Raw genomic sequence first — 19089 nt, 5'->3', positions numbered from 1 at the left:
GCTGTGTGACTTTGGGCAAGTCACTTCACTTCTCTGGGCCTCAGTTATCTCATCTGTAAAATGGGGATTAAGACTGTGAGCCCCACTTGGGACAACCTGATCACCTTGTATCCCCCCAGCGCTTAGAACAGTGCTTTGCACATAGGAAGCGCTTAACAAATACCACCATTACTATTATACGAGCTGATCAGGATGGACACAGTCCCTGTCCCACACGGGGCTCGCAGTCTTAATTGCCATTTTACCGATGAGGCCACCGAGGCCCAAAGAAGTGAAGTCACTTGCCAAAGGTCACACGGCAGACGAGGGGCAGAGCCGGGATCGGAAACCAGATCCTTCTGACTCCCAGGCCCGGGCTCTATCGACAGCCTGCCCTAGTGGGAAGGGCCTGGAAGTCAGAGGACTTTGGTTTCTAATGGCAACTCTGCCCACCGCTTGCTCTGGGGCCACGGCCAAGGCCCTTCCCCGCTCCTCAAGAACTTCCCGGGGTTGCCCGTCCACCTCCGCATCAAACAGAAACTCCTCACCATCCGCTTCAAAGCCCTCCATCACCCCGCCCCCTCCTACCTCACTGCTCTGCTCTCCTACATTTCCCTCCTAATGCCAACCTACTCACTGGACCTTGACCTCATCTACCTCGTCGACGACGACCTCTCGCCCACGTCCTGCCTCCGGCCCGGAACGCCCTCCCTCTTCGTAGCCGACAGACGATGACTCCGCGGCTTCAAGGCACAGCTCCTCCGCGACGCCTTCCCTAAAGCCTCCTTTCTTTTCCCACATCCTTCTGTGCCGCCTTGCCCCCTTTACTCGCGCCCCCTCCCAGCCCCATAGCACGTCGTACGTACCTGCCATCTATTTATTTATATTGCATCTAGACCGTGAGCTCACTGCGGGCAGGAATGTGTCTGTTATATTGTACTCTCCCAAGGGCTTAGTACAGCGTTTTGCCCACGGTAAGCACTCAATACAGTTGAATGAACCGTACCTCCCCCATAGACTATAAACCGGACTATACTATTCCAAGTGCTTAGTACAGTGCTCTGCGCATGGTAAGCACTCAATAAATGCGACTGGCTCTCTGCGCCTCAGTTTCCTCAACTGTAAAACGGAAACCAAATACCGCTTCTCCCTCCTTAGACCGTGAGCCCCATGTGGGACGGGGACTGTCCCCGCCTGATTAACTCGTACCTACCCTGTATCTACCCCAGCGCTTAAGAGTGCTTGACACATAGTAAGTGCTTAGCAAATACAATAAAACTATAATACCAACTGAGAGCACAGTGCTTGACACAATAAGTGCTTAACGAAGTACCATAAAACTGTAATACCAACCCCTGGGGAATTTCCAGCTGTTCTTGGGCTGGGCAGGTCCTTCCGCCATCCTGTATCGTCACCCAAGTCATCAATGAAGATTTAATAACCAGTAGACTGTCAGCCCGTTGTGGGCAGGGAACGTGTCTTCCAACTCTGCTATATCGTACTCTTCCCAGCACTCAGTCCAGCGCTCGGCACACGGTAAGCACACAATCAAAAAGATCGATAGCTCCCAGGAACACCCCACCCCACCTGCAACCCATTCTGGTCTTCCTCTCAGGGACCGGATCTGCTCCAGGCCCCCCTTTCTCCCCCCATCTGGGAAGAGGAGGCCCCACCCTAACAGCGGGATCCAACAGGGGGAGGGACTGGAAGCGGGGGGTTCACGTTTGGATGGGTGGGCTGTTGGGAAGTGAGACCTGGGATTCCCCCGTCCCCAAGAGCTCGGGAAAGGCCAGCACCGACCGCAGCGGGCGACGGCCCCGAGAAGCGGTAGGAGCTTAGGGAGGGAGACGAGGAGGTGAGAGAAGACCGCCTCTCTCCCCCGGCCGGCCTCCTCTTCCCCGCCTCTCTGCCTCCTTTTCTCTCTCACACACACACACGCATACACAGACGCGCGCGGCTGAAGTAACCTCTCCTGGGCTTCCGACTCCTTTATTGCAGGCCCCGACAAGCAGGTTGCCAGTGGGCGACCCGATACTCTCACTTCCCTCTAGCAGCCTTCCCGAAACGCCTTGCAGGGGAGAGGGGGGCGAGATTTCGGACGAGGGGCTGGCCGAGCCCTTTTGGGGGGTGGCGGGGGGTGGGGACGGGACCCTGAGTCACGTGGAGGTGGCGGGAGGGGTGGTTTCGTCCCCTCCCCCTCACCAAAGTAAGAGTCCTGCGGGGGCTGAGTCATGACCCAATTCCCCCTCTGAGTAACAGTCCCAGAGACAGGGACGATTCCGTTCCCGTCTCCTCGCTGCGGAGAGTCTCGTTTCCCGGAGGCCGGCGGCCAGCTCTCCCCCGCCCCTGAAGCCGGTCTCCGGCGCGGGTGTGCCGGGGAAAGGCGGGCTGGAGCGGGGTGACACCCCCCTCCCTAGGGTGGGGCTGAGCGTCCCACCTGCTCCAGCAGGCTGTAGATGGTACAGGCCACTTGGGGGAGGCCCCTTCTCCCCCCATCCTCCTCCAGGACGTGGTGGGGGTAGCAGAGAGACTCCTAGCAGGGAAACGGGTGAGCAGAGGGTGAGGGGTGGAGCCGATGCCCCTTTCAGCAGCTCCGGCCCTGCTTTCTCCCCTTCCCCTCTACCCCCTCCCCCCCAGCAGCTACTTTCTGGGAAAGAGTTCTCCTGGCTCCCTCCCACTCCAGACGCCCTTCACCCCCATCCCCTGTGGGTCCTCGGCTTCCCCGTTCCGGTCTGCGCCCTCCCGGGGGGTGCTGGGTGGGAAAAGGAGCCCACCATCCAGGGGGCGGAGGGGTTTGGGTGGGGGTCTCCCACTACCCTCAGCGTAAGCGCAGGACACGCGAGGCAGCTGGGGCCGGGGGCGGTCTCTCGGGAGAAACGGGGATGCCCGGGGTGGCTCGCTTCCTTGGGGAGATGGGGGAAACTAAGGCCCAGCTGTGGGGGCCCGCTCGGAGGAAGGGGGCGCAGAGCCGCCCCCTCTCCTGAGCTCCTGGGCGTGCAGCGGCAGACGGGCCCAAGGCCCCCTCCCTCCGCCCCTCTCTTTGGGCCACCGGCCCCTGGGGGTCGGAGGGTGGAGGGGGGGGCCCGGGCGAGCGGCGGCTGACGAGGAGAGCAGACGGAGCCGGACACCGGAGATGGACACGATCTGTACAGTTTATACACGAGACGCAGACAGGGCGAGGGCGGCCCCGGGGGCACACGGACGCGGACACGTACAAAGAGCTTCTCTAGAAAACAGAGATAATTTAACACGCAGCCGCCCGCCCCCTCACCCCACCCCGAGATATGGGGGAGGGAGGAGGCAGGGAGAGGGGGAGTGTGTGTGTGTGTGTGTGTCTGTGTTTCTGAGAGAGAGAGAGAGAATGTACAGGCAACATCCCCCCGCCCCCCACCCACATAAACACACTGCACATCCAGAGATGGGGGCAAAGAGTGGCCATCCCTGGAGAGGGGTGGGGGCTGTGAGGTCAGCAGTGTGGGGGTGGACACGGACAGACGAGGATGGGGCTCCGGCCCAGGGGTTGGTGGGGGAGTGGTGGGAGGGGATTGAAGGCACCTCTGGTCCGGCAAGCTGGCCCGGCCATGTGGAAGGGGAAGAAGGGGAAGAAGGGGAAGGCTTATAAATAGGCACTGTGTGTGTGTGTGTGTGTGTGTGTGTGGATGGGTGTCGTGCGGGTGGGTGGTCCCGGCGACCCGGGGCGGAGGCCCTAGGGGCCGACGAGCCGTGCGTAGGCCACATAGAGCACCAGCATGACGGCGACGTAGAACAGGGCGAAGCCGGCCAGGTTGGCGGGGGCGGGCCCAGGCGGGGCCGGGCCGGGGTCCCCCGCCCCCAGCGCCCGCCGCGAGACGTCCAGGGCCGTGCGCAGGCCGCGGGGGCTGCCCTGGAGGAGGTCGGAGGCTGGGCACAGTTCGGCCTGCGGTTAGGGTCGGCGGCGGGGCGGAGACAGACAGACACACGGACACGGGCGTTAGCGGCGGCGGAAGCGGCGGGTGGGAGGCGAGGGGCGGAGGGAGCCGCCTTCGGCGACCCTCCGGGCACAGGCATGCAGGGGGACGGCGACGGCGAGCCGGGCGACCTGGTCCCCCGCCCTCCCCCCATCTCCCTGCGGGTCTGCTTCAACCGCGATGGAGGCCCCTCCGCCTCCCGGACTCCTCCGGGGCGGGTCCCCCCGGTAGCCATGCACTCCTCGGGATAGAGGCGGCCCCCGGCCCCGCTCCGCAAAGCCGTGCGAGGCGCCTCTCGCCCCGTCCCTCCGACCACCCCTCTCCTACCTTGGGCACCCCCATCTTCCGACAGGCCTCGAGGAAGCTCTCCACGTTGGTGCGGCAGTTGACGGCGCTGAGCTTTGGCTGGGCGGGGGGGGGAGGGGCAGATGGACGGTCAGACCTCCTGGCTCCTCCCCCGCTCTGACCCTCCAGCCCCCTCCCCCCAGGGAGGCACTGACCACGGCGGGTGAGGGCACGTGGATCGTAGGCACGACGCGGGGCCGCAGCTTGTTGGCCAGTTGGCACAGCAGGACCCCGTCGGCCAAGGCCTCTCCCAGGTCCTCGGGCACCGACAGCTGCAGCCGCGACTCCAGGACCTGAGGAGGAGGGCGGAGAAGGTGACCGCCCCCGACCTCTCCCGGGAGGATCCCGGAGGGCGGCGGGAGGGACGACGGCTGAAAGGGATTCTAGGCGGAAACCCACCTGGCGGAGCTGGGATGCGGTCTCTCTCTCGTCGAGGGTTGGGAGGGGACGCCGGGGTCTCAGGCCGGAGGAGGAAGGGAGGAGGAAGCAGGAGTCGGGGGAGGTCGGGCTGGGTGGGAGGGTCCCTGGAGGTAGACAGGACAGCGCTGGTGGGCGGTGGGGTGGGGTTGGGGGGAACCAAGTTGGAATCCCCTGCTTCATCCTCCCCCGCCAGCCGACCTCCCCCTATTCCTTCAGGGCTGAGGGACTTTTGGGGGAAGAAAACACCTCAGCTTCCGTCAGTCAGTCCGTCGGCGTTAGTGAGCACCTACTGCCTGCAGGTCACCGGACTAAGCGCGCGGGAGGGTGCACTGGAACGATACGACACACACGTTCCCTGCCCGCAACGAGCTTACCGTCTGGGGGGGGGGACAGATGTCGACGTAAAGAAATAAATTTCAGAGAGGGACACTTGAGCTGTGGGGCTGGGAGGTGGGGGGATGAATGAAGGGAGCAAGTCAGGGCGACCCGGGAGGGCGTGGGAGAAGAGGTGTGGAGGGCTGTCAGGGAAGGCCTCTTGGAGGAGAGGGGCCTTCAGTAAGGCTTTGAAGGCGGGGGAAGAGTCATTATCTGTCAGATACGAGGAGGCAGCGTATACCAGGCCAGAGGCAGGATGTGGGCGAGAGGTCCCTCGCTTCCCTCTGCTTCCTGGGGGAAACAGCCAGCTTAGGCCTAATCTCCCTCCCTTCCTCCCTCCCGGGGTGACATCGGGGTCCCCTTCCGTCCCGTCCCCCACCCCCGTCGGAGCAACTCACCAGGGCTCCCAGGCTGGATGCAGCTTTGGGAAGAGGAACGGAACAGGAAGCTGTTGGGTCTCTGGATGGAACCGGGGGGCCTGGAGTACGGGACCGAGGCTGGTGAGGGCGGGAACAGAGTGGTGTGAGCCAGGCCCGGGCCCTCCCCCTTCCCGCTTGTCCCTTCTTACCCCCGAGGCTAGCAGAGACCCCCCCCCCCCCCCGGCCCCCGCCCGCCCCCGTCCAGCCTCTCACCCACCTGGCCCCGGAGAGGGGAGCGGCTCGGGGGATGGGAGCACAACAGAGATTCCGGGCTGAGGGTTACTGCCCTCGGTGGGGCCGCTGCGGGAGACGGAGACGGACGGCATGTTAGTGGGGAACTGGGGTGATGGAAAGGCTGGGGGACAGGGGAGGACGACGCGGGGGGCTGGGGAGATGGGGCGACGAGGCTCGGGGAGCGGGGGGTTGGCGCAGGGGAGCCGGGACTCACTTGTGGGTGGCCGGGGTGCTGGTGCTGGCCCCAGAGGCTCCGCTCGTGGCCTTCCGGAAACTGAGGGAAAGACCCAGAGACGCCCAGGCACGATGGGCATCGGGGGCAGGGGGCGCAAGCCAGAGGACGCGCGAGACCAGGAGCGATGGGGGAGTTCCCGCCCCACCTCCCGGCCGGACCTGTCCCTCTTGAGCGGTCCCCGCTGCGTCCCCTGCTGCTGCTGCTCCCGCTGCTTCCGCTCTCGCTCCTGCCACAGCTGGAGGGTGTCCGGCCGGCGCCGCTCCTCCCCGGCCGGGTCCTCCCGCCTGGGGGGGTTGTTGAAGTGGGGGTGTCACTCATGGGGGCCTGGTGGGGTCCCTCGCCCACGGCATAAGCGAGATGGGGTGGGGGGAAGGAGAGTGGGGGTTCACGACGTCAGAACAGGGCACCGGCGGGAGTGGAGGGGCACGCGGGGGAGGGCTCACCTGGTCGTGGGGGGTGGAGGGCACCTGTCCTCCTTCTCTGCCTCCCTCTTGCCGAGGGAGTTCTGCTCCTCCTCCCGCTGTTCCTACAGGGCCAGAGGAAGGGGGGGGTGGGGCAGGGAGGAGGGGTAACAGGATGACAATAATAACGACAGCGATATCTGTTAGGTGCTATGTGCCGGGCACTGCGCTAAGCGCTGGGGGCGGGGTACACGAGCAAAACGGGTTGGACGTAGTCCCTGTCTCACACGTGAGGGCTCTCAGTCTTCATCCCCATTTTTCAGATGAGGGAACTGAGGCCCAGGGAAGGGACTTGCTCAAGTCACGGAGCAGAAAAGGGAAGGAGCCGGGATGAGGATCCAGGTCCTTCTGACTCCCGGGCCCCGGGCTCGAGTCACTAGGCCCACCCGGCCAGCCTCCTTCCCGTCCTTCCCCTCGCCACCCTCACCTTGGGCGGTGAGCGGCACTCCTCCTCCTCCTCTTCCTCCTCATTGCTGTCAATGTAGTCTACCCGCTCAGAGTGCCCATCGCCTGGGGGAGGGCAGGGGCGGGTGGTGAGCGGGACGCCGAGCCCTCTCCTTCTCCCCCGGGGGGCAGAGCCAGCGGGCGTCTCTCTTCCCGACGTCCCCTCCACTCGCGGTCGGCCTCCCCCGTCCCCGCCCCGGCACGCTTACCGGCCCCGTTCTCCCTGCGCTCGGGGGGCCCGCGGCGCTCCCGCGCCAGCTCCGAGATCCGGAACGACAATTCGGAAAACTCGTCCGTCGACTTGGGGCACCGGGGAGAGACGGGAGAGGGGGGTTTGGGGGTGGGGGAGCCACCAAAACGCGCAGGCTGCGGGCGGGGGCGGGAGCGTGGTGGGGCGAGGCTGGCATCTCTTCACCATCTGTGTTTGAGGGGAAGGGCGGGAAGCAGGTCTCTGCTAGGAGCCTGCGGGTGGGAGGGTCGGAGTGGGACGGGGGTGGGGGGAATCAGGACCGGGGGGTGGAGAGAGGTGGGGGTCTCACCTCGTTCCCCGACCACCTCTTGCTGCCACTGTCCACGCTGTGAAAGCCGGAATCCAGACCCCCGCTGGGCCGTCCGGGGAACGGTTCCTCGGCCGGGCTGGGACGCGGAGGGGTTGTGGGGGGGCACGGTCAACGCCGGGTGGGGGGCCCAGCTCCCACCCCTCAGCTCTCCCTCCGTCCCGGGATTTGCCAGATGACCCTTCGATCCATTCCAAGACAGGGGAGGGGGCTTCTCCTTGCCTCCTTCCCTCCGTGGGACTCCTTCGGGGTCCCCTCCGCCTGCCCCCCCGCCCAGCCCCAACCGTTCCAGCATCCAGGCAGGGTGGGAGACAGGAGAGAGAGAGAGAGAGACAGAGACAGAGAGACACACACAGAGACAGACAGGTCGAAGAGGGTGTCACTCACCGGGGGGCTGAAGCCAGAAGGCCGGGGAGAGAAGAGATGGGAGCGGGGAAGAGAAGGGGAGGGGGGGCAGTGGTCACTCACCAGGGGCTGAAGCCAGAGGACGGGGGAGCGGGCTCCAGCTCCCCCAGCCCGGGGTCCCCCCGACCTCCCCTGGCCTGGGCACACAGGTATTTGAAGATGTGGAATTTCCCCTTCAGGCAGATCTGGGGGTGGGGGCGGGCAGAGGGGACACTCAGGAAATGGGATTTGGGTGTCCCGGTTGGGGGGTCGGGGGACGCGACGGGGAGCGGGGGTGGGGGGCGTCGGTAGGGGCTCTCACCTGGGCAGGGGGGCTCTGCAGCGGGTTGCTGTCCAGCAGGATGGCCTGCAGGTGACGCAGGCGGCAGAAGGAGGCGGGGATGCGGACCACCCGGTTGCAGGAGAAGTCGAGGCGCACCAGGGGTAGGTCCCCCAGCTCTGGGGGAGGGGGCGGCGCCGCGTCAGGACCGGGTGCCGGGCCGGCCGTGGCGGGGGCGGGGGGGAAGGGGCGGACGTGGGGCGGGGCGGGGGGATCGTCCGGGGGGAGCGCGAGAGGGAAGTGGGGGTGGTCTCACCATCGGGGAGGGCACTGAGGTGGTTCCGCCGGACATTGAGGTCCCGCAGGGCCTCGAGGCCGCTCAGTTGGGGGGGCAAAGACTTCAGCTCGTTACTGCTCACGTCCTGAGGGTGGAACGGAGGGGGTGAGGACCGCCCCCCGGGCCGGGGTCCCTCCCCACCCCCACCCATCGGGGGGGCATCCCCGTCCCACCCCCCCCGCCCCCTCACCAGCTGGCGCAGGCCGGCCAGGGCGCCCAGCTCGGAGGGCAAGGCCCCCAGCTTGTTGTTGCTGACGATGAGGACGCGGAGGGGCAGGCGGCACACGTAGGGCGGCAGCGACGACAGCTGGTTCCGGCTGCGGGGCGGAGGGGAGGGCAGAGCCGTCAGGGGCCGCGCCGGGGAACCCCCGGCCCGGTGCCCCCTCCCACCTCCCCGCCCCGGTACCTGAGGTTGAGGTAGGTGAGGGCAGTGAGGTTGCCCAGTCCGGGGTTCAGGCCCCGCAGGCAGTTGTGATACAGGCTCAGGCCCTCCAGGGACACCAGCTGGCACACCGCCTCGGGCACCTCGGGAAACCGGTTTCGGGACAGGTCTGTGGCGGGGGGCGGGGAGGGAACGGGGAGAAGCGGGGGTGGGGGGACGGGGTCTGAGCTACAGAGCCTCCGGGCCCACCACGCTCAGATCCCCCCCATCCACACAGACCCCCAAGTCCCCACGGGACCCCGGCGGGACCCGGCCGACCCACTGAGGCCGGCTGTCGCTCCTCGCCGGGGAGGGGGAGGGGAAACCCGGCCGCTGGGAGAATCGGGCCGGGTCGGGCCCGGGCGCTCCCAGCCGGAAAACAGTAAGAAGCCAGGCCTGGGGGTCGGGACACCCGGGTTCCGGTCCCCGCTCGGCCGACCGGCCGACCGGCCCGCTGAGGGGCCTCGGGCGAGTCGCCGAACCTCTCTGGGTCTCGGCTCCCTCATCTCTACGTGGCTCAGAGGAAACTCCCGGGCTTGGGAGTCAGAGGTCACGGGTTCGAATCCCAGCTCCGCCACTTGTCAGCTGTGTGACTGTGGGCGAGTCACTTCACTTCTCTGGGCCTCGGTTACCTCGTCTGTCAAATGGGGATGAAGACCGTGAGCCTCACGTGGGACAACCCGATGACCCTGTATCTCCCCCAGCGCTTAGAACAGTATTCTGCACAGAGTAAGCGCTTAACAAATACCAACATTATTATTATTATTATTATTATCTCTAAAATGGGAAGAAGTTCCCTGCTCTCCCTCCCACTTCGCCAGGGAGCCCCGGGTGGGAGAGGGAACGGGTCTGATGACCCGGGAGGCGTCTGCCCTGCCACTTAGAAGCTGCATGGCGTGGTAGACGGAGCCCAGGCCTGGGAGTCAGAAGGACCTGGGTTCTAATCCCCGCTCCGCCACTTGTCTGCTGGGTGACCTTGGGCGAGTCACTTCCCTTCTCTGGGCCTCAGTGACCTCATCTGCAAAATGGGGATTGAGACTGTGAGCCTCGTGTGGGACAGGGACTGCTTCCAACCCTATTTGCTCGTACCCACCCCAGGGCTCAGTACAGTGCCTGGCACATGGTAAGCGTTTAACAAAAAGCACAATTATTAGTATCCCCCTCTCTAGACTGTAAGCTTGTTGTGGACAGGGAATGTGTGTTTATTGTTGCATTGTTTTCTCCCCAGCGCTTAGTAGAGTGCTCTGCATACAGTAAGCGCTCAATAAATATGACCGCATGAATGCTGGGGCAGTGTAAACACTTAATACGTTAAAAAATATGGCTGCTGCTATTATCCACCTGGAAGGTGGAGGACCTGGAGCCCAAGCTGGGCAGGGAAGTCAGTCAAGCGTGTTTCCTGAGCGCTTACTGTGTGCAGAGCACTCTACTAAGTGCTGGGGAGAATACAATATATCCATATAAGAGACCCATTCCCTGCCCTCAGTGGGCTTGCAGTCTAGAGAGGAAGGCCGACGTTAATATAAATAAAATCACAGATACGTACATATTAAGTTCCGCTATTATTAACAGAATTTAGAATGGAGAAGCAGTGTGGCTTAGTGGCAAGAGCCCGGGCTTGGGAGTCAGAGGTCACGGGTTCCAATCCCCGCTCCGCCACTCGTCAGCTGTGTGACTCTGGGCAAGTCACTTAACCTCTCTGGGCCTCAGTTCCCTCAACTCTCAAATGGGGATTAAGACTGTGAGCCCCACAGGGGACAACCTGATTACCCCGTAACTACTCCAGCGCTTAGGACAGCGCATGGCACATAGTAAGCGCTTGACGAATGCCATCATTATTGACTTACTGAGCGCTTACTCTATGCGAAGCACTGTACTAAGCGCTTGGGAGAGGCAGAGGATGGGGCTGGGAGTTCTGGGCCAGGGAGGAAGGAATGGCTCCAGTGCCGCCCTCCACCCCTCCTCCCCTCCCAGCCTCAGCCGGCCCAGGGTCAGGGGAGCGAGGGCTCCGGACCCGGCCCGGCCGTGACTCGGAGACAGCTCGGGTTCCCGATCTCAACTGCTTCTTCCCTGAGCAGATGCACAGGGGGAGGGGGGCAGGGCAGTCTGGGGGTGGGACAGGGCAGGGCGAGGGGGGAGGACTGGTTGTCAACAACAAACTCGGAGAGGCTGGGTCCGCTCCTGTTCCGGGGGGGATGGCTCGGGGCCTGCAGCGAGGGGGCTCCTCGGGCCGCCCCCACTGGGGAGGGACCCGGGCTGGGTTCTGGTGGGCGCCGAGCCCAGGAGTCCCCAGTGACGCCCCTTCCCCACCCTCCCTGTGGCCTCCGGGCCACCTCTCCCTCCCCCCCCCCCCCCCCCCCCCCCCCCGTCCAGCCCTCCCACTTCCCCTGAGCCCAGGTTGCGTAACGGGCCCCGCTTCCTCTCCACCCCCGACGACTCTGCCTCCCCCCTCCGTCCCCCCCACCCCCGTCCCCCTTCTCCACCCAGACAGGGCTCCCTGGCCCGGCTGCAGACTGCAGACCCCCCCAAGCCCACCGCCGTGCCCGGGCCAGCCGGGGGTCCGCAGAGGGCTGGGGGAGAAACTGACCGCTGTGGGGGGGGTGGGCGAGGAAGGCCGGCAGGACAGGGGGAGTTATCCGCTGCAAGCTGCGCCTCTGTAACCCCTCCAAGGGAGCTCCCCGCCGGGAAAACGGTCACACGACCGGAAACGAGAAGGAAGCAATCCTCCTCCAGGTTCCTTCCTGCCCTGGGGGGCAACGGGGACCGGAGAGACTGAGGCTGAGATATCCTGGGGGCCTGGGTGCAGGGCTGGCCGGCCTTCCCCCATCACACGGGGCGGTGTGGGTGGGTATGGTGTTTTTTTGGGGGGGGGGGTCTCTCCTGAGGCTAGATCTCAGAGTGAAGCTTCCCCAACCTCACACCCCATCCCCAGCCCCTTGGGCTCCACCGCTACTGGAGGGGCTGTGTTTGGAGCGGAAGGGAGGCCGGGGTTGGGGGAGGCGCCGGAGGACAGGATGTGGTCAGGGGAGCCTGAGGCGCCTTCTCCTTCGCTGCTGCACTTCTCGCTTGCTCAAACAACCTTGCCTTGGGTCCGGGCCTGGCGGGATCCACCTGGTCCCGGGGCCCAGGAAATGGGGGAGAGAGAAAAGGAAAATAAGGGGGGGGGGGGTGTCCTGGGGAAGGGAAGGATTGAGGAGACCGGACAGAGATGCTCATACCTGGGGTGGAGATCAAAACCTGAGAAAGAGACCCTGAAACCCAAGAGCAGACACACACAAACACCCCAAAGTTGGGACTGAGACACACCCAACGCCTACAAACGGCCATTCGCTCGGGGGACCCCAGGCCTCGTAGAGAGAAGGGCAACTGGAATCCCCTTCCCAGGCTCTCCCCCTTTCCCTTCTCCCTTCTGGTGAAGAGAGCCTGGGTCTGGGAATCAGAAGGCCCTGGATTCTAATCCCAGCTTTACTGGCTGACGTGTGACCTTGGGCCAGTCACTTTACTTTTCCGGACCTCAGTTCCCTCATCTACAAAATGGGGATAGAGACCGTGAGCCCCACGTGGGACAGGGACTGTGCACAACCCGATTAGCTCGTATCTACCCCACAGCTGGGCAGAGTCCCTGTCACACAGTAAGCACTTAATACGGTTTTTTTTTTTTTAAAGTGGAATTTTGGAAAACGGTCCCGGAAGGGGCTGCAGTCCGCCTGGCCCCTGGGGGTGGGTAGCTCCAGGGTTGACACGCCGGCCCCGGGGAACAGCCCCCTTGGACCGCTGGGGCTCCCCACAGCAGCTGGGGTCACCCACACCATCAGTCTGACGGCCTCTTCCTCCTCCTCTTCCTCCTCCACCGAGGGTCCGGCGGCTCCCTCCCCAGCCTGCCAGTGCCGATGGAGCCCTGGGCCCGGGCACCCTGCTGGGCCTCCCCCAGCGGGCACCAACCCCCCAGCTAGCGGGTCTCAGGCCCCTCTGCCCAAGTGGCCAGCTTCCTCGGCGGCCCCTCCGCTCCATTTTTCCGTGCTGCGGCAGCACACACCCCCACGTGCACCCTTTCTCTCTCTCGCCTAGACCGTCTGCAAGGCCGAAGCCAGGCTTCCCAGTCACACCTCTGTCACCCCCTTTAGCCCTCCTCTGCCCCCTCCCTAGGGCTCTCCCGCGACCTCCCGTGCCCATGTTTTCCACGCGGGTTTTGGGGAGTCTCGGCCGGGAGGCGAGCTCCCCGGGGGCAGGGTCCCGGCTTCTCCTTGGCCGATCTCCCGCCGCGGCTCCCCGGCTACTCTGCCCGCGGCAGGCCGGCCTCCCCTCTCGAGGCCGGCCCTGAGGAGCAGGGGGGAGAGGGGCATCAGCGTCCCGGGTCCCCAGAACCTCCGAGCCCCGCTTCAGGCACGAGGCCGGAACACCCGGGGCTCTTGGGGAAGACCCCCCCAGGGTGGGCAAGGACCAGGACCTCGGGGAGAAGGGCTGAGACCACCGCAGGTGGGAGACGGGGCAGACCGTAAAGAGGGGCCGCAACCGCAGCAGGAGAAAGGCGGGTTAGATCTCCGAGAGGACTTTCCGACAGGTGGGGGATGGAGACGGCCTGGTAGGAGCGGCCCAGAGCTGGACAACCAGAAGCGGGCGGGACTCACAAGTTCCCGGGGGACCCCGTGGCGGGGAAGTCCAGAGGGAAAGAGGGAGGAACCGGGCAGAAGGCTCCTGCTCCTCCAGGCAGCTTGGGGACGGGGCCCAGGCCCAGGCCCAGCCCGGGGGAGTCTCTTTGCCCAAGGAGATTTGGAGAGAAGGGAAATCACGGAGGCAGGTTCAGAGGTGGATACTGCTGGGGGAGAGAGGAGAAGGCCCCCACCCCCCGGGGAAGGGGAGGGTTGAAGGGGTCAAGAAGGACGGTGGGTAGAAGAGGAGAGACGTATCGCTTCCTCTTTCCATCCCGGCTGCGGGGGCGCTGGGTTGGAAGGAGGGGGGCAGGTTCGGTTAGGCCTAGGGTCCCCCCGCCCCCAGCCCCCCGGTCCTGTTGGGGCCGGGAGAGCCCCCTCGTCCCGGGGCGGGCAGAGGACAGGAGGGGCAGGGTGGACGGACCCACCCCCACGCCTCCCGCCACGACGGAGACCGGGCCCGGGAGGCAGGGGAAGGCGGAAGGAGGCCGGGCTGCCTTCGCCAAGGGCCCGCCAGGGAGGAGGGCATCAGGGGACGGCCCGGCCGGCGACACCCGTCCGGCTTCGGCGCCGGGGCCCGCTCGTCCCCCCGCAGCCGGGGGCCGACCGCCGGGTGACCCCCCCCCAAGCCGGCTGCCCGGGGAGGGAAGAGGCCGGGCTCGACCGGTCCCGTCCGGCACCCGCTCGGTAGACCCCGGCCGGACGCCGCGTCCCTCCGCCTGGGGTGGGGTCCTGGGAATGCGAGTCACCCAGCAGCTGCCGGCCACGCCCCCCCTCCCCCAGCCCACTCCGCCGAGCAGCTGGGGCTCGGGTCACCTGTTCCCCGGTCCCCAAATCGAACAAAGGGTCACTCTGTCCCTCCACACGGGTCGGGGGAGGGGTGCGTCTTCCTCACACCTCGTCCCCGCGGGGTGCGGGTGAGGGAAACCTCCGGTGGAGGGGAAAGAGGCTGGGGTAGGTGCCGGGCCGGGAGCCGCTCCCCCTTCTCCTCTCCTCCCTGGCCCGGGGAAGAGCTGGCGAACCAGGGCGGGGGGCACCACCAGTGTGGGGGGGAGGATGCTTGCGGGGAGTGGGCGGGGGGCGGAGGGGCACCCCTCACTCGGGCGAGACGGGGGGGGGGACGGGAGGTGGGGACGGGGGAGATGCGAAGGGTTGGGGGGCGGGGGCAGGAGGGGAAGAGGCCGGAGGAAACCGGATGGAGAAGGGGGAAGGTGTCTGCCGGGTGGCCCCGGGCCGGTCGCTCCCCTTCTCCGGGCCTCAGTTCCCCCGGTTGTCAGACGGGGCTGGAGACCGGGAGATCAACTTGGATCTCCCCCCGCCCCGGCACCCGGCACGTGAACGTGGCTCAGTGGAAAAAGCAAGGGCTTGGGAGTCGGAGGTCCTGGGTTCGAATCCCAGCTCCGCCACTTGTCGGCTGGGTGACTGCGGGCAAGTCACTTCACTTCTCCGGGCCTCGGTTCCCTCCTCTGTCAAATGGGGACGAAGACTGGGCGCCCCATCGGGGACAGACTGATGACCTGGGATCCGCCCCAGTGCTTAGAACGGTGCTTGGCACATAGTAAGCGCTTAATAAGCACCATCATTATTATTAGTAAGCGCTTAACAAAGACCACAATTACTGGCACATAGTAAGCGCTTAAAAAGTGCCATTATTATTATTATTATTATTATTGTTATTAATAAGGGGGGTGGGGGAAGGAAACTTTCCAGAAAGGGGAGGCGGCCAGAGCCGGCCCCCGGCCAGGTGTCCGGCGGGGAGGAGGCGCCGGGCCCATCGGCCGGACAGGTGAGCGTCCATGCAAATGGGAGGGGTGGGGGCGTGTCCCCAACCCTCACCTGGCCCAGGTGAGGCCCGTACGACCGGGTGGGCGGGGTTATGCAAATGAGGGGACCCGGAAGGGAGAGACGGGTAGGATCCGGACTGTGTCCAACCTTATGAACCTGTGTTTAGGGCGGCGCTCAGTACAGGGCCCTGCGCGCAGTAAGCGCTCCAGAAATACGACAGCATGGATGAAGATACCCAGATGAGAAGCGGCGTGGCTCGGGGGTCGGAGGGCGTGGGTTCTAATCCCGGCTCCGCCACTTGTCAGCTGGGTGACCGTGGGCAAGTCACTTCTCTGGGCCTCCATCCCCATCTGACGGATGAGGGAACTAAGACGTGAGCCCCATGGGGGACAGCCGGATCTCCCCCAGGGAAGCAGCGTGGCTCAGTGGGAAGAGCCCGGTTTAGGAGCCGGAGGTCGTGGGTTCTAATCCCGGCTCTGCCACCTGTCAGCTCTGTGACTGTGGGCAAGTCACTTCACTTCCCTGGGCCTCGGTTCCCTCATCTGCAAAATGGGGATGAAGCCTGTGAGCGTCACGGGGTCATGACCTGATGACCTGTATCTCCCCCAGCGCTTAGAACAGTGCTGGGCACCTAATAAGCACTTAAATACCAACATGATTATCTTTAACAGTGCTCAGCACGTAGTAAGCGCTTAACAAATACCAATATTAATAATAATAATAATAACAACAGTGTTCGGCACATAGTACGCACTTAACAAATACCAACATTATTAACAACATTCATTCAATAGTATCTATTGAGCGCTTACTATGTGCCGAGCACTGTACTAAGCACTTAACGAATACCAACATGATTATCATTAGCAGTGCCCGGCACATTGTAAGCGCTTAACGAACACCAACATGATTATTGACATTCATTCATTCAGTACTATTTACTGAGCTCTTACTACGCGCCAAACACTGTACTAAGCGCTTAACCAATACCAACATGATTATCATTAACTGTGCCCGGCACGTAGTAAGCGTTTAACCAATAGCATCCTCATCATTATTACCATTCATTCAGTAGTATTTACTGAGCGCTTACCAACATGATCAGCAGCAGCAGTGCCCGGCACGTAGTAAGCGCTTAACCAATACCAACGTCATTATTAACATTCATTTAGTAGCATTTACTGAGCTATGTGCAGAGCACTGTACTAAGCGCTTAACCAGTACCAATGTCATTATTATTAACACTCATTCAGTAGGATTTATTGAGCGCTATGTGCAGAGCACTGTACTAAGCGCTTAACCAAGCCCAACGCCATTATTAACATTCATTCAGTAGGATTTATTGAGCGCCGACTAGGTGCAGAGCATTGTACTGAGCGCCTAACCAAGCCCAACGCCATTATTAACATTCATTCAGTAGGATTTACTGAGCGCCGACTAGGTGCAGAGCACTGTACTGAGCGCCTAACCAAGCCCAACGCCATTATTAACATTCATTCAGTAGGATTTACTGAGTGCTGACTAGGTGCAGAGCACTGTACTGAGCGCCTAACCAAGCCCAACGCCATTATTATTAACATTCATTCAGTAGGATTTACTGAGCGCCGACTAGGTGCAGAGCACTGTACTGAGCGCCTAACCAAGCCCAACGCCATTATTATTAACATTCATTCAGTAGGATTTACTGAGCGCCGACTAGGTGCAGAGCACTGTGCTGAGCGCCTAACCAAGCCCAACGCCATTATTACTAACATTCATTCAGTGGGCTTTATTGAGCGCTGACTGGGTGCAGAGCCCTGTGGTAAGCGCTTCCCGAATCCCTCGGCGCGAAAGGGGGTGCCGGTGCGCACTGACCTGCGTGGGTGATGTCGGAGAGGTCGAAGGCGCGGGCGGCGGCCCGGGGGAACTGCTTCAGGCGCCGGTTGGAGAGGTTGAGCCTGCCGGTGGACACCGCCTCCTCCAGGGCGCGCTCCGCGCTGCGGTGTCCCGGCAGCCCCGGCGGGCCCGAGGGCGGCGGGACGGTCCCCGGCGCCGCCGCCTCCTCCGCCGCCGCCGCCGCCACCGCCGCCGCCGCCGCCACCGCCGCCATCCGCCCCCGGCGGCGCCCGCTGCCCGACTGGCGGCCCCGGCCCGGCCCCCGACACCCCGCCGCCGCCGCCCACCAATCGGAAGCGCCCTCCGCCCCACGCCCACCAATCGCGGCGGACCCCGCCCGCCGCCGCGTCCAATGGCGAGGCTCCTCCGCCGGGGCCCGCCCCGCGCGGACGATTGGCCGGACGTCGGCCAATCACAGTCAGGGGCGGGCCGGGATGACTCCGCCCCCTTCACCCTCCCCTCCACCCTGTCAGCCAATCAGAGTCACGGGTGGGCGCGAGCTCGGGTGGGGGCGGGGCGACGGCTGGCTCCGCCCCCCTCTGCCGTAGCTCGGGCCGATCAGAGCCACGGGTGGGCGCGAGCTCGGGTTGGGGTGACGACTGTCTCCTCCCCTCCCCCCCTCCTTCAGCCGTCGCCCGGGCCAATCAGAGCCAAGAGCGGGCGCGAGCTCGGGTTTGGGTGGGGCGACGGCTGTCTCTTCCCCTCTCCTACTCAGGCCGTCGCTCGGACCAATCAGAGCCAAGAGAGGGCGCGAGCTCCGATCTGGGCGGGGCGACAGCTGGCTCCGCCCCCCTTGCGATCGCTTGGGCCAATCAGAGCCAAGAGAGGGCGCGAGCTCCGATCTGGACGGGGCGAAGGGGGGGAGGGGTGCGACGGCTGGCTCCGCCCCCCGGTGTCCCTTGGGCCAATCAGAGCCAAGAGAGGGCGCGAGCTCGGGTCTGGGAGGGCGGAAGGGGGAGGAGTTCGACGACTGCCTCCGCCCCCCTTGCCATCGCTCGGGCCAATCAGAGCCACGGATGGGCGCGCGCTCAGATTTGGGCGGGGCGACGACTGTCTCCGCCCCCTCCCTCCTCCGCCGTGGCTCGGGCCAATCAGGAACCAGGAAGCGAGAGGGAGGCGGGGCCAACGTCGGATGGGGCGCATTTGATTGGCTAGGAGGGAGAGGTAGGGGGCGGAGCCGGCCGGGTGGGAGGCAGGTGGGGGGGAGGCTCCACCTCCGAGCAACTTTGACTCCCTCCAGCGCTTCCAAAACAATCCCCTCTCCGAAAAGAAGGAGGGAATTCCTCCTTTATTCGTCCAGGCGTGTTTATTGTGCGCTTACTGCGTGCAGAGCACTGTACTAAACGCTCGGGCAATACACGCTCTCCCCCCCAATGAAGTCATCCCCTCTGGGCTCCCTTGGAATTATGGGAATTGTAGTCCTCTCGGCAGGAGCCCCGCCCCCACCCCGCCAATCAATGGTATTCATTCATTCAGTCGTATGTATTGAGCGCTTACAGTGTGCGGAGCACTGGACTAAGCGCTTGGAAAGTACATTTCGGCAACAGAGGGAGAGAATCCCGGCCCACAACAGGCTCACAGGGTTTATTGAGCGTTTACAGTGTGCAGAACACTGTACTAAGCGCTTGGAAAATACAATTTGGCAACAGAGAGACAATCCCGGCCCACAACGGGCTCACAGTATTTACTGAGCGTTTATAGTGTGCAGAACACTGGACTAAGCGCTTGGAAAGTACAGTTCGGCAACAGAGAGAGACAAGCCCGGCCCACAACGGGCTCACAGTATTTACTGAGCGCCTACAGTGTGCAGAACATTCATTCATTCATTCAATAGTATTTATTGAGCGCCTACTATGTGCAGAGCACTGGACTAAGCGCTAGGAATGGACAATTCGGCAACAGATGGAGACAATCCCGGCCCACAACTGGCTCACAGTGTTTA

General features: G+C 63.9%; 1 protein-coding gene across 1 annotated transcript; it reads right to left on the bottom strand.

Moving 5' to 3' along the window:
• Positions 1 to 3113: 3113 nt before the first annotated feature.
• On the bottom strand, positions 3114 to 17322 carry LRCH4 (leucine rich repeats and calponin homology domain containing 4; the record flags this gene model as incomplete). Its single annotated transcript, XM_029056130.1, has 18 exons — positions 3114 to 3895; positions 4254 to 4331; positions 4427 to 4564; positions 4671 to 4795; positions 5465 to 5563; positions 5703 to 5785; positions 5934 to 5993; positions 6113 to 6238; positions 6742 to 6782; positions 6837 to 6925; positions 7069 to 7159; positions 7399 to 7495; positions 7885 to 8006; positions 8123 to 8259; positions 8397 to 8502; positions 8608 to 8734; positions 8824 to 8968; positions 17127 to 17322. Coding segments are annotated over 18 exons (2070 nt in total), but the record flags the coding sequence as incomplete, so codon positions are not given.
• Between the last annotated feature and the right edge of the window lie 1767 nt (positions 17323 to 19089).

The sequence above is a fragment of the Ornithorhynchus anatinus genome, chromosome X5, assembly GCF_004115215.2.
Source record: "Ornithorhynchus anatinus isolate Pmale09 chromosome X5, mOrnAna1.pri.v4, whole genome shotgun sequence".
Classification (NCBI taxonomy): Eukaryota; Metazoa; Chordata; class Mammalia; order Monotremata; family Ornithorhynchidae; genus Ornithorhynchus; species Ornithorhynchus anatinus.
Note: the sequence above shows the minus strand (reverse complement) of the source record. Positions and strands in the feature narration are given on the sequence as shown.